Source organism: Phocoena sinus, chromosome 4 (assembly GCF_008692025.1).
Source record: "Phocoena sinus isolate mPhoSin1 chromosome 4, mPhoSin1.pri, whole genome shotgun sequence".
NCBI lineage: Eukaryota > Metazoa > Chordata > Mammalia > Artiodactyla > Phocoenidae > Phocoena > Phocoena sinus.
In genome coordinates this window covers 13,705,305-13,720,225 of record NC_045766.1, presented here as the reverse complement: position 1 = coordinate 13,720,225, position 14,921 = coordinate 13,705,305, and the positions used below count along the sequence as shown (strand labels likewise).

The window sequence follows — 14,921 nt, the reverse complement described above, 5'->3', positions numbered from 1 at the left end:
TGAGATATGTTCCCTACTCTATGCCCACTTTCTTGAGAAAAATATCATAAATGGATGTTGAATTTTGTCAAAAGCTTTTCCTGCATCTATTGAGATGATCATATGATTTTTATTCTTCAGTTTATTAATGTGGTATATCACATTGAGTAATTTGAAGATATTGAAAAGTCCTTCCATCCCTGGGGTAAATCCCACTTGATCATGGTATATGATCCTTTTAATGTGTTATTGTATTTGGTTTGCTAGTATTTGGTTGAGAATTTTTGCATCTATGTTCAGCAGTGATATTGGCCTGTAATTTTCTTTTTCTGTCATATCTTTGTCTGGTTTTGATATCAGGGTGATGCTTGCCTTATAGAATGGGTTCAGAAGTGTTACTTCCTCTGCAACCTTTTGGAATAGTTTTAAAAGGATAGGCATTAACTCTTCTGTAAATGTTTGGTAGAATTCACCCATGAAGCCATCTGGTCCTGGACTTCTGTTTCTTGGGAGTTTTTAAATTACTGATTCAATTTCATTACTGGTAATTGATCTGTTCATATTTTCTATTTCTTCCTGGTTCAGTCTGGCAAGATTGTATCTTTCTAAAAATTTGTCTGTTTCTTCAAGGTTGTTGATTTTATTGGCATAGAGTTGTTCATTGTAGTCTCTCATGATTCTTTATATTTCTGTGATGTCAGTGTTAACTTCTCCTTTTTCATTTCTGATTTTATTGTTTTGATCCCTCTCCATTTTTTTCTTGATAAGTCTGACTAAAGGTTTTATCAGTGTTGCTTATCTTCTTAGAGAACCAGCTTTTAGTTTCATTTATCTTTTCTATTGATTTTTTAGTCTCTATTTCATTTATTTCTGCTCTGATCTTTACTATTTCTTTTCTCCTACTGACTTTGGGTTTTGTTTGTTCTTCTTTTTCTAGTTCCTTTAGGTGTAAGTTTAAGTTGTTTATTTGAGATTTTTCTTTTTTCTGAGGTAAGCTTATATCACTATAAGCGTCCCTCTTAGAACTGCTTTTGCTGCATCTCATAAATTTTGGATCATTGTGTTTTCATTTTCATTTGCCTTTAGGTAAGTTGTTATTTCCTTTTTGACTTCCTCAGTGTTCCATTTGTTGTTTAGTAGCATATTGTTTAGTCTCTTGTGTTTTTTGCAGTTTTTTTCTAGTAGTTGATTTCTAGTCTCATAGCGTTGTGGTCGGAAAAGATGCTTCACATGATTTCAGTTTTCTTACATTTACTGAGGATTGTTTTGTGGCCTAGTATGTGATCTATCCTGGAGAATGGTCCATGTGCACTTGAAAAGAATGTGTATTCCGCTTTCAGATAGAATATTCTATATATATCAACTAAGTCCATCTGTTCTAATGTGTCATTTAAGGCTTATTGATTTTCTGTCTGGATGATCTGTCCATTCATGTAAGTGTGGTGTTAAAGTCCCCCACTAGTATTATGTTACTGTCGATATCTCCGTTTATGGCTGTTAATATTTGCTTTATGTATTTAAGTGCTCCTATGTTGCATGCATATGTATTTACAATTGTTATATATTCTTCTTGGATTGATCCCTTGATCATTATGTGTAGTGTCTTTGTCTCTTGTAACAGTCTTTGTTTTAAAGTCTATTTTGTCTGATATAACTTTTGCTACCCCAGCTTTCTTTTGATTTCCATTTGCATGGAATACCTTTTTCCATCCCCTCACTTTAGTATTTGTGTGTCTTTAGATCTCAAGTGAGTTTCTTGTGTGCAGCATCTATACAGGTCTTGTTTTTGTATCCATTCAGCCACTCTGTGTCTTTTGATTGGAGCATTTATTTCACTTACATTTGAGGTAATTAGTGATACCTAAGTTCTTATTGCCATTTTGTTAATTGTTTTGGAATTGTTTTGTGGGTCTTTTTTTTCCCCTTCTTTTGTTCTCTTGTCATGTGATGTGATGAGTATCTTTAGAGTTATGTTTGGATTCCTTTTTCTTTTTTGTATGTATATCTATTGTAGATTTTTGGTTTGTAGTTATGATGCGGTAGGTGAGTATACATACATATATATATGATTGTTTTAAGTTGCTGACTGCTTAATTTCAAATGCATTTTAACAACCCTGCATTTGTACTCTCTTCCTCTCATGATTACTGTTTTTGATATCATATTTTACATCTAATTGGTTCTGTATTCCTTACCTGCTTATTGTGGATATTAATGATTTTACTACTTTTGTCTTTTAATCTTCCTACTAGCTTTGTACATGGATAATTTCCTACCTTTACTTATGTTTGCCTTTACCAATGAACTTTTTCATTTCATAATTTTCTTGTGCCTGGTTGTGGCCTTTTCTTTTTTGCTTAGAGAAGTTTCTTTTAACATTTCTTGTAAACCTAGTTTGGTGATGCTGAACTCTTTTAACTTTTGTCTGTCTGTAAAACTTTTGATCTCTTCATCAAATCTGAATAAGAGCCTTGCTGGGTAGAGTATTCCTGGTTGTAGGGTTTCCCTTTCATCACTTTATTCTTTTTTTTTAAATTTATTTCTTTAATTTATTTCTTTTTGGCTGTGTTGTGTCTTCTTTGCTGCGCACTGGCTTTCTCTAGTTGGGGCGAGTGGAAGTTACTCTTTGTTGTCGTGTATGGGCTTCTCATTTCAGTGGCTTCTCTTGTTGCAGAGCACAGGCTCTAGGCGTGTGGGCTTCAATAGTTGTGGCACGCAGGCTCAGTAGTTGTGGCTCGCAGGCTGTAGAGTGCAGGCTCAGTAGCTGTGGTGCACAGGCTTTGTTGTTTCATGGCATGTGGGATCTTCCAGGACCAGGGCTTGAACCTGTGTCCCCTGCATTGGCAGGTGGATTCTTAACCACTGCGCCACTAGGGAAGCCCTCCTTTCACCACTTTAAATGTATTGTACCACTCCCTTCTGGCCTGTAGAGTTTCTGCTGAAAAGTCAGCTGATAACCTTATGGGAGTTCCCTTATATGTTATTTTTTGCTTTTCCCTTGTTGCTTTTAATAGTCTCTCTTTATCTTTGCTTTTTGCCATTTTAATTAAAATGTGTCTTGGCATGTTCCTCTTTGGGTTAGTCCTTTATGGGACTCTACACTTATGGGACTTGGATGTCTATTGCCTTTCCCAGGTTAGGGAAGTTTTTAGCTATTAAGTCTTCAAATATGTTCTCTTCCCCTTTCTCTCTCTCTTCTCCTTGTAGGACCTCTATAATGCAAATGTTATTGTGCTTGATGTTGTCCCAGAGGTCTCTTAAACTGTCCTCATTTCTTTTCCTTATTTTTTCTTTTTTCTGTTCCACATCAGCAATTTCCACTACTCTGTCTTCCAGCTCACTGATCCATTCCTCTATATCATTTAGTCTACCATTGATTACTTCTAGTATATTTTTTCATGTCATTTATTGTATTCTTCATCTCTGTTCAGTTGTTCTACATATTTTTGACTCTTTGTTAAGAACTTCTAACTTCTCACTCTGTGCATCCATTCTTCTCCTGGGTTTTTTCATCATCTTTACCATCACTACCCTGAACTCTTTATTAAGTAGATGTCCTGTCTCCACTTCACTTAGTTCTTTTTCGTGGGTTTTGTCTTATTTCTTCATCTGGAGCATGTTCCTCTGCCACCTCATTTTGCCTAAGCTGCTGTTTGTATTTTTATGTATCTGCTAAGTTAGTTACATTTCCCAGCCTTGGAGAAGTGACCTTCTGTAGCAGATGTCCTATGCATCCCAGCAGTGCACTTCTTTCTCATCTCCCAAGCTATATGCTCTAGGGGTTCCCCCTATGAGGGCTACCTGGAACCTTCTCTTGTGGCCAGCTGAATATGTGGGCAGTCTGGTAGGTTTGGTTAGCCTCCAGTCTGGTTGCTAGGCTCTGCCTTGTGTGGAGGCTGCCGGCTGCTGGTTGGCGGGGCTGGGTCACGAGGCCGCTGACTGAAGAACTAGCCCAGGGGGCCCCAGAGCTAGTGCTGGCTCACTGGTTGGCAGAGTCAGGGTCCAGAAGACGCCATGGTTGTTGCCCACCTTCCTTGTGGATGAAGCCAGGTCCTGGGGTTACTTCCGGACTACTGGCAGGCAGAGAAGGTCCTGGAGTTGGTTGCAGGGTCCAGGGATTCCAGAGATGGTATCAGATTGCTGCTGGTGGGGGGTGGGTTTCTGACACAGGGTCTGGGGTGTCCAGAAGCTTGAATTAGCCTGCTAGTGAGCAGGGCTGGGGCCAAGCTTGTCCCAGGGCAGGGTCTCTGGCCTGTTGGTAGATGGGCTGTGTCTGCAGGCTGCTGGATTGTGGTTTTCTTGCATCTGGTCCCTGCCCACTGGTGGCTGGAACTAGGTCCTGGGCCCTCTGGTAGGCAGGGTCACATCCAGAGGCAGCTGTGGGCTTAGGGGGTCTTAAGGCAGCCTGTCTGCTGATGGGTGGGGCTGTGTCCTTTCCAAGTTAGTTGCTTGGCTTGAGGCGCCCCAGCACTGGTGACTGCAGGCTGTTGGGCCAGGGCAGGGCTGGGTCCTGGGGGTAATAAGCCAGAGGGAGGATTCCACAATGGTGCCTGCCAATACCAATGTCCACATGGTAGAAGGAGCTCCCAAGAATGGCTGCCACCAGTGTCTGTGGCCCCAGGGTGAGCTGCAGTTGCCTCCTGCCTCTCTGGGAGACTCTCCAAGATCAACAGGTAGGTCTGTCCCAGGCTCCTATCAAATTATGGCTTTTATTTTGGGTCCTGGAGTGTGTGAGATTTTTTGTGCGCCCTTTAAGAGTGAAGTCTCTGTTTCCCCCAATCCTCTGGGACTCCCACAATTAAGCACCACTAACCTTCAAAGCCACATGCACTGGGGGCTCATCTTCCTGATGCAGGACCCCCAGAATGGGGAGCCCAATGTGGGGCTCAGACCTCTCACTCCTGTGGGAAAACCTCTGCAGTGTAATTATTCTCCAGTTTGTGGGTCATCCATCTGGGGTTATGGGCCTTGACTATATTGTGAGTCCACCTGTCCTACCCACCTCATTGTGGTTCCTTCTTTATGTTTTTAGTTGTAGAAGATCTTTTCTGGTTGGTTCTGGTCTTTTTCATTGATGGTTGTTCTGCTTATAGTTGTTATTTTGGTGTGCTCCTGAGAGGAGGTGAACTCATGGTCTTTCTACTCTGCTGTCTTGACTGATCTCCATGAAAATTGTCACCCTTGAGCAGCTGGGTTTTTTTGCTTTGTTTTGAAGTACAGTTGATTTGTAATATAATGTTAGTTTCAGTTTCGGATGTAAAGCATTGTCATTCAGGGTTTTTGCAGATTATACTCCATTATAGGTTATTATAAGATAATGGGTATAATTCCCTGTGCAATACAATATATCCTTGTTGCTTATCTGTTTTATATATAGTAGTTTGTATCTGTTAATCCCATACCCCTAATTTGTCCCTGTCCCCTCCCCTTTCACCTTTGTAGCCACAAGTTTGTTTTCTATATCTGTGAGTCTGTTTCTGTTTTGCCTATGCATTCATTTGTATTATATTTTAGATTCCACATGTAAATGATATCATACAGTATTTGTCTTTCTCTGTCTGACTTATTTCACTAAGCATAATATTCTCTAGGTCCATCCATGTTGCTGCAAATGGCAATATTTCATTCTTTATTACAGCTGAGTAATATTCCACTGTGTATATACCACATCCTCTTAACCCAATCATCTGTTGATGGGCACTTGGAAGCAACCCAGGTGCAGCTGGTTTGTTTTTAATCTACATGCACTATAAACATTGTGACTGATTATGCTTCATACTTTATTTTGTCCATAGAAAACTCAGAGCAAATTCTGCTGTCAACACTAAAAACTATATATCAATATGACCTGTGACATTTAATTTTATGTAATAACCTACTCTTAGCTTTATCACTTTATTAAAAATTATTATATTTTTTCCTACCTCCTTCATCTATTGTCAGTCCTACTGTATTGCATGTGTTTCTTTTGTTTTGAAAAGGTAATATACATACATATTAATAAAATTCAAGGGACTTCCCTGGTGGAGCAGTGGTTAAGATTCCGCCTGCCAATGCAGAGGACATGGGTTTGATCCCTGGTCCAGGAAGATCTCACATGCCGCGGAGCAACTAAGCCCGTGCACCACAACTACTGAGCCTGCGCTCTAGAGCCTGTGAGCCACAACTACTGAGACTGTGCACCACAACTACTAAAGCCTGTGTGCTCTAGGGCCCGTGTGCCACAACTACTGAGCCCGCACGCCACAACTACTGAAGCCTGTGTGCCTAGAGCCCGCGCTCCACAACAAGAGAAGCCACTGTGATGAGAAGCCCACGCACCACAATGAAGAGTAGCCCCCGCTCACCACAACTAGAGAAAGGCCGTGTGCAGAACGAAGACCCAACACAGCCAAAAATAAATTAAAAAAAAAATTCAATACGGCAAAAAGCATACCTAGAAAATAAAACTCAAGGTAGAAGATAATCAACAAAATGAAAAGCTTCAGTTGTGCTGAGGTTTCAGAAAAACTCTCAGAAATCATTTTAAGTTCTTTAGCAGCAAAATGAATTAGTAAATGTTCACCTCATCCACTAGAAGTTATGCTATGCTTTTTATAGCTCTGTACACAAACAGGAATAGACAGGATTCTAATAAACCATGGCTAATTAATTTATACTAATTGATAATTTGATGACCCATCAGCTTTTCTCACTGGCTATTGTTTTATAGCTTTGTGGGTAATTACTTTTAAAATGTTTCAGATTTCTTGAAACTTAACTCCAGGGAAAATTTTCAATTAAAAAAAGCTAAACATTTATAGCATAATTAAGTATATCATCTTCTTTTCTTTGGACGTCAAGAGCACAGAAACAAACAGAATGGTATAGAGAAAAATGCGTCCAATCCCTTTTTTAAGCAAATTTAACAAATCTAGCTAATATAGTAGCTTATAATTCAATATAACCACAACCATAAAAAGTCTTATGAAGTCAAATCATAGAGGAAGCAGTGATCAATTTTTCCCATAGTCATAATGGTAAATTTTTTATTGCCTGCTATATGCCAGGCTCTGTACTTATTCATTGAATAAATACATTTTGGCCACCTACTGTATGTCAGGTACTTTGCAGCTAGACACTGGTAAACAGAATGGACATGTAACCTGCTCTTATTTCATCTTCACACTCTATGCAAGAGGTGTATGTTATGGCTGCAAAAATTGAGAATCAGGGCTTCCCTGGTGGCGCAGTGGTTGAGAGTCCGCCTGCTGATGCAGGGGACGCGGGTTCGTGCCCCGGACCGGGAGGATCCCACATGCCGCGGAGCGGCTGGGCCCGTGAGCCATGGCCGCTGGGCCTGCGCGTCCAGAGCCTGTGCCCCGCAACGGGAGAGGCCACAACAGTGAGAGGCCCGCATACCGCAAAAAAAAAAAAAAAAAAAAAAAAAAAAAAAAAATTGAGAATCAGAAAGGTTAACTAGCTTGTCCAGAATTACACAGCCAGTAAATGGTGGAGCTAGGACTTGAATACAGGTCTGTGATTCCAAAGACCACATTTTTCCTTAAAGCTACAATAATGTGTTCAAGTGTATGAGAGAAGCAAGGGAGTGCAAGCACACACAAAGTTAGTTACATAAAGGCATGAAACCCAGTAACTTGCATTGCCTAAGTGAGCTTTGCTGTTTTATCTGGCTTAGATAACCTTCTCTAGATTATTGCAACAGCCTCCTCATTGCCTCCCCTACAGTCTATTCAAAACATAGCAGCTAGAGTGACCTTAAAGTACAAATCCTATTATATCACTCCTCCTGTACAGAAACCTCCAATGGAGTGTCTCCTCCCATATTCCATCCCTCCTGCTTCAGTCCCTTGAAGTAACCATAGCCATTGCTATCAGTTTGGTGTATATTCTTTCAACTTTGTGTATTCATTTGTACCCTTTTTATTTAAACAAATAGGATCATACTATGCATATTATTTTACAAATTGCCTTTTCCCCTTGTATTTGCAGTTGAATGTCCTGTGTTCTTAACATAAAGCTATATAGTCCCTTGATACATATTGTTACAAAATAGAATGAGGAAAGCTTTCCGTGTTATTGGTTCCAAATTACACAACTCTTTTATCATGTTGCTATATAATGGTGGATTTTGTATTCATAAAACAAACAGCATCTTTTATAACAATTATAGTTTTATATCTATAGCATGAAATAACTTACTTTAAAAAATTACTATTGTCATAAGAGTGTAATATTTGTTATGTTGTAAGATTCATTACCAGAGAATAGATTCTTAAATTATAAGTAATTGTTAGAATTTCTTCTTTACTATAGTTACTCCCAGTTGAAACTTTTCAACTGCTTTTGCCTCTGTTCATTAGTAGACATGTTAAGGCTGTGTAAAGTAAAATGCAGAGCTGTTGGCCAGCAATGGAACCAGGAGACTTGGCTCTATTTGATAAATGAAATGTGCTGCTGTGGGTAAAAACTGCAAACTACAGCCTCACATTTGCTTTTGATGGAAAATATGATTTTCAATAGATTCTATTTCGTTCATCTCCTTATTTTAGTTGTTTTGGATTTAATATATTAAAACCTTTTTATTTTTAATTACAGTCTCGAGTTGTAGCTGTACTAGATTGGGAGCTTTCAACCATTGGTCATCCTCTGTCAGACTTGGCTCATCTCTGTGTGTTCTACTTTTGGCCAAGGACCATTCCATTGTTAAGTCAAAGTCCTCATTTGCAAGAAAACATAGGTATGAAAACATAATGTTGCCTAAACTGCTGTTAATATAAAATTATATTTATTTTGCTTCATAATTAATAAAAAGATTATATTGCAATCTTAGATAAATAGCTTTTGTTTCTTAAAATGTTTTTAAATCATTTTATTCTATCGATTTTTTTGAATGTATCATTACACTTCTAGTAATTTGTTACAAAATATAATCATTTGTATATAATGTTCTTTTGGAAATCAACATTTAGAGCATATTTTGTTATATGGATTATAATTATATGGATCATAATGTTTTAATTATAATATTATATTTTATTATATATAATTAATAATATAATACATTATTTATATTATATAATATAATTTATACTATATATAAGTAATATAAGTAATAATATATTATAAGATTATAGTTAATATTTTAATTATAATATAATTATATAGATTATAATGTTTTGTTATATAGATTAATGTTTTGTTATATGGATTAATTTTATGTTCAGCTTTATATTTATATGCAATATGACATTTTAAAATATTCACCATGACATTCTTATTAAAGTTTATAGCATGTACTGTTTTTATAGGGGTACCATCAATGGAAGAACTGATTTCAATATATTGCCGCTGCAGGGGAATTAATTCTAATCTTCCTAACTGGAATTTCTTTCTTGCCCTTTCATATTTTAAAATTGCTGGAATAGCACAGGTAATTAATTTTTTAACATGTGTTTCACCATTACTTATTGATGTACTGTTGACAATATTTTTGGTCTTTGGGGGTTTTATATTCCTTTTTTTTTTTTTTTTTTTTTTCTCTTTTTGGCCACATCATGGCTCAGCTTGTGGGATCTTAGTTCCCCTACCAAGGATTGAACCCGGGCCTCCGGCACTGAAAGCACAGAGTCCTAATAACCATTGGACCACCAGGGTATTCCCTTATATTCTTATCTTTAGATCAATTTAGTTTCCATAATAACAAATACAAGACATGGATAAAACATAAATCCAGAGTTTACAGAATAGGAATTTGGCAAGGGAAAAATTTGAGTAGCAAAATGTGGTATCACTTTTTGGTATAATAAACGAAAAAGATGGAAGAAGGGAGAGAGAAAGACATAATAACAAAAAGAGAAAAAGCATGTGAGAATTGGTTATTTCCTGAATATCCAATATAAGAAAGAGTTAAACTCCTTATATGATATCTGATTCAGATTATAAAACCCTATTAATCAGGGCTGATGATGAAGGAATTATCATTGTATTTCCCAAAGCCAGCACAGTACCTAGCATACAGAGCCTCTTAATTATGTGTTTGAGTGAGTGGATAAGCTCACTCAAACACATAATTACTTAATTGTCCATTTTCCATTTTCTAATAATGTGATAAATTTTGAGAGAAAACTGAACATAAGTTCAGTTTTTTAAATTTACAGTTTAGACAATTGCATTCTTCATTATACTAACTCAGCTCCCTTATACTTTGAGTCTTAGTTATTTTAAGAAATTGAGATGCTTCATCTCTGGTAAAGGGTTAGGGCTTAGAGGAAGAACAAGTAAATAAGAGATTTTAGAAACAAAAAAGAATGGGAAAAGAAGGATTAACGAAAATTATGGTTATTTTTCCCTGTCCTCAGAGTTCATGCTGTCCTCCAATAACTGAAATGTCTAGGAAATAGTTGTCTTACATCTCATCCTATAGTTTAGAATCATATTAATCATATTAGTTAATCATGTTGATTGGATGCATTTCTCAAAATAGGGTTTATGGTATGTTTCTATATCTGTCAATTTCCAAAGTGAGATAACAGATAGGCTTTGAATTTAAAATGTATTTTCATTTCAGATAAAAGCTTGACATGGTTTATGATCGAAATTAATATGTATGTCATAAACTATGTAGTTAGTAGCCTTAGAGATGATCATGAACATTCCATTCTAACTAGAAATGTGAAATTGGAAATGACGGAAAGACTGCTACAGTGTTTTATTGTACAAAGAATTATATAAAGAAATAAACTAATGAAATTCAGTTGATTGTGTTTGGGACAGGGAACAGGAGAGTATATTATGTTGGAAACACAGAACATGGAGAATTAACAAAGAAAAACAGATGAGCATTCAGCTAACACTGTTCAAAGGAGAATAGTTTCGCCTAAATTAGGGATCCAAAAAATGAGATAAAATATTCTTAGAAGTCTCTCATTGCCTTCTCTTTGGTTTTATAGTTTTTAATTTTATTTTAGTTTCTTTAGATTTTTTTTTTTCTCCACTGTGAAGGGAGAGCAATGATCTTTAGAGGTGATATAACTTGCCAATTTGGTATCTTTAGTAACTGCTAAACTCATTTTAAAGTTTGGTTTGATTTCCAGTTATAATTCTGTTATGATGAGAGTATGTTAACCAAATGATACAAGTGTAATTCTTTAACTTGGAGTGGTATAATTATGCCTGCATGTAAATTAATAGAACTGATAGTCTGATTTATATCTTAGTACCTTGTAAGTTTAGTGATTCACGTAGCTGGGAAACTGTGGAAAGACTGGATAGTTGAAGAATAGTTTTCCATGAATTTTAATCACTTTGTATTAATTTACTTTTAGGGAGTATATAGTAGATATCTTCTGGGAAATAATGCATCTGAAAGTAGCTTTCAGTTTGCCAATATTGTGCAACCTCTGGCAGAAACTGGATTACAACTCTCAAAAAGGTAAGCAAAATATAGATTCTGTGGCTAACTCAAATTAGAGCCTTTATTAGCTATGTGAAGGTCATAAACTTTAGGGGGATAGGGATTGTTTTTATTGCTTACAACACCAGAATTGCTGCTGCCAATCATGGTAAAAATTTTTTTAGTAAATCTCTTTTATGCTTGAAAATAAATTGACCTCAGATTTAAAGAAAATACCCATTTAATGATTAAAAGGGGTTTGTGGGTTTTTTTGCAATTTGAATGTATAAACCTTTAATATATTGATAAAATTCTCAAATGTTTCCTTCTAATATTTAAGTTACTTACATATACCTGTTTAAGGTTATGTATTATATAAGATGATTTATTAAGTTTAGAAATGTTGCTCTCTTCCACCATGACATTGCATGAAACTGTATTCAGACATTTCATAAGAGTCTTTGAAATTCATATCTCCATTAGTGGAGCACTTTTGAGACATCTGATACACTTTCTCCAAACACACTGCCATCTAACAGGTGTGATGGAGGGGAGAAATAAATTAGGGGGTTGAGATTAACATATACACACTACTATATATAAAATAGATAATCAATAAGGACCTACCATATAACACAGGGAACTCTACTCAATACTCTGTAATAACCTATATGGGAAAAGAATCTGAAAAAGAATAGCTATATGTATATGTATAACTGAATCACTTTGCTGTATACCTGAAACATTGTAAATGTTGTAAATCAACTATCCTCCAATATAAAGCAAAATTTAAAAGAAACAAACAAAAAAAAAACAGTGTGATATATAGCACTTACTGAATGCACGGATGATGCTGTCCCTGGAAATTCTGCCCAAGCCACAAGTATCCATGGCATATCATTAGGACAGTTGTGTTTTACAGTTCGTCTCATACACGAATATTTGTAATCTCCACAACATGACAAATGATGATGCTGCTTTTCATAATGATCTTTAAAGGTCTTGTTTATAATGATATCCAGCAGTTGTATTTGTGAGGCATATACTAAGAGTAATTATTAAATTTGTATTCTATTTCTTTGCCTTCTTGTTTAGAGATTCTGATATGTGGCTTCAATAAAGATTTTAAACTCCCATTGATTGAGGTCATGCCAGGCTTATGTTTTCTCCAAAAAGTGCTTTAAGCACTAAAGTTTAATGTTCAAAATAAAGTGATTCTGCATTCCTTCCATAACATGAAAGACAAAAACTCCAAAATATGGAAACTTCTTCTGAGAGATGTTTTTGGGAAACTGGGGGAAGACATTACATTCTATTCAGAAATCTATAATAATGGTTTTGCACATCTTTGTAACTTTTTTTTTATAAAGAACTTTCAGTACTGCACTTCCACAGACTGATACTACCAGACAATTGTTTGTACAGACTAGGACAGGCCACGAAGTTCTTACTAGGGTGAAGCAGTTCATGAAACAACACATCCTCCCAGCTGAAAAGGTAAGTATTCTATAAACAAACAGAATGTATTTGTGCTCCAAGACTATTGAAGAATTACTTCTGTTATCTCTGCTTCTAGGAGTACCATGGTATCATTTCTTTGCAGTCAATCCTTACCTAGATGCCCCTCCTCACCTTAGCACTGAACTGCTGCAGAACCTGATCCTGAGAAATTCCAAGCTTCTAAAATATGCCAAGGGAATGACACAGATAAATCTGTGGAATTAAAATTAAGTCAGAGGGAATTAGCAGTTTACAAAGTTAGGATCTTTAAATATTTTAGAGTAAAATGCTACTTTGGGGGTCTTTTCCTAAGGCAGTGACTTTCAACCTTTTTTTTCTTTAATGGGCCCCTTTGAAAATTGAGAACTGTAGGATAAACAAGAGAGGCATACCCAGAAAATTTTGTATATCATTTCAAGCTGTTCACAGATACTACCATCACTCCCCCCACAAGCTACTATTTTAAGGTGTTAAGTTTCAGTAAATTCACTGAGAGTAGACAAGTTATGTGACACATTCATTCATTCAGTTAACAAATAATTATTAGGTACCTAATAATGGGTTAGGCCATCAAAGGTAAAAGGAAGAATAAGAAGACAGGGCTTATGCTTCTACAGAGCTTATACTTTAGCATGAAAGAAAGACATTAAGTAAGATGATAAATGCTGTGAAGAAAAGATAAAAATTATTATAAAAATTTATATATATAAAATATACTATATATAAAATAAATAATCAACAAGGACCTACTGTACAGCACATGGAACTCTACTCAGTACTCTGTAATAACCAATATGGGAAAGGAATCTGAAAAAGAATATATATATATATATGTATAACTGAATCACTTTGCTGCACACCTGAAACTGACACAACATTGTAAATCAACTATCTCCAGTATAAAATTAAAATATTTTTTAAAAATAAAATTCTGAACGTTTGGGTGTTAAAAAGAAAATGCAGCACTTTGAGTTCAAGATGGCAGACTGAAATCAGCATTTACCTCCCCTCACACAAATAAAATCCTCTTGAATTAACAATAAAGAAAATTTTTTTTTTTTTTATAAAGAAATTTTTTAAAAAATGGAATTGGTAAAAGCACAAAAACAAAAGTACACATCACAGGACTAAAGGTTTTGAAAAGAGAATGGAAAAGGATTTGGGAAGCAGAGTGGATCATACCAAAGAAAAAACCTTAACACATCTCAGAAGAATTTCTAAGTAAGAGAGGACTATAACTCAGGTGGTAACTTTTTTTTTTTTTTACAATGGAGTCCCCTATGATTGCCTGTTGTGGAGAGCAAGAATGAGAAGAGGAAGAGAGATCAAGATGTTTGATTTAAGAATTAACCTGTAATAGGTGGGCTGCTTGAGTTGGTTTCTAACACTCCTGGGTAGCAATGGTGTTTGCCCCAGGAAAAAGGCTGCCAGAGTACTCTAAAAAAGCATATGATGTGTTTCAAAGAAGCCAGGGTTTCAAATGACAGTTTATCTCCATTTTTTTTTCTTTTTTTTTTTTTGCTGTACGCGGGCCTCTCACTGTTGTGGCCTCTCCCATTGCGGAGCACAGGCTCCGGATGCGCGGGCTCAGCGGCCATGGCTCACGGGCCCAGCCACTCCGCGGCATGTGGGATCTTCCCGGACCAGGGCACGAACCCGCGTCGCCTGCATCGGCAGGCAGACTCTCAACCACTGCGCCACCAGGGAAGACCCGTCCATTTTTTTTTTCCAGTGGTGGGTTTGGTGTAGACCCCAGCTTTCCTATCAGCCTTCCTGATTTATTCAAAGGAGACTCAAATTGGGAGAGGAAACCCATGTTCTTTCATTCATAAATGTAAATGAGCGATCCAGGGAAGCATGTAGCACGGAAGAGGTGTTACAAATTGGATTGTGATACATCTGCTGAACCTCATATCATGCAGCTACTAAAATATTTACAAAGAATTTGTAATAAAGGAAAATGCTTTATGATTAAAAAAAAGACTCTAGTTTTAAAGGAGAGATTATCAACATTTTGTGTGGCAAGGAAAGCCATAATCATTTTGTG

The 14,921-nt window shown here is 36.5% G+C and overlaps 1 protein-coding gene across 3 annotated transcripts in view; it reads left to right on the top strand.

The window, feature by feature from the left end:
* The window catches only part of ACAD11 (acyl-CoA dehydrogenase family member 11), an 88,683-nt gene that overhangs the window by 24,464 nt on the left and 49,298 nt on the right, over nt 1-14,921 (top strand). For all 3 annotated transcript variants that reach the window (XR_004349574.1, XM_032629600.1, XM_032629601.1), the window contains 4 exons: nt 8,578-8,719; nt 9,291-9,412; nt 11,307-11,413; nt 12,745-12,871. Coding sequence is in view for 2 of the 3 variants with exons in the window: in XM_032629600.1 (XP_032485491.1) it covers nt 8,578-8,719; nt 9,291-9,412; nt 11,307-11,413; nt 12,745-12,871 (498 nt within the window). In the remaining variant the exon portion in view is untranslated. The remainder of the gene's footprint in view (nt 1-8,577; nt 8,720-9,290; nt 9,413-11,306; nt 11,414-12,744; nt 12,872-14,921) is intronic.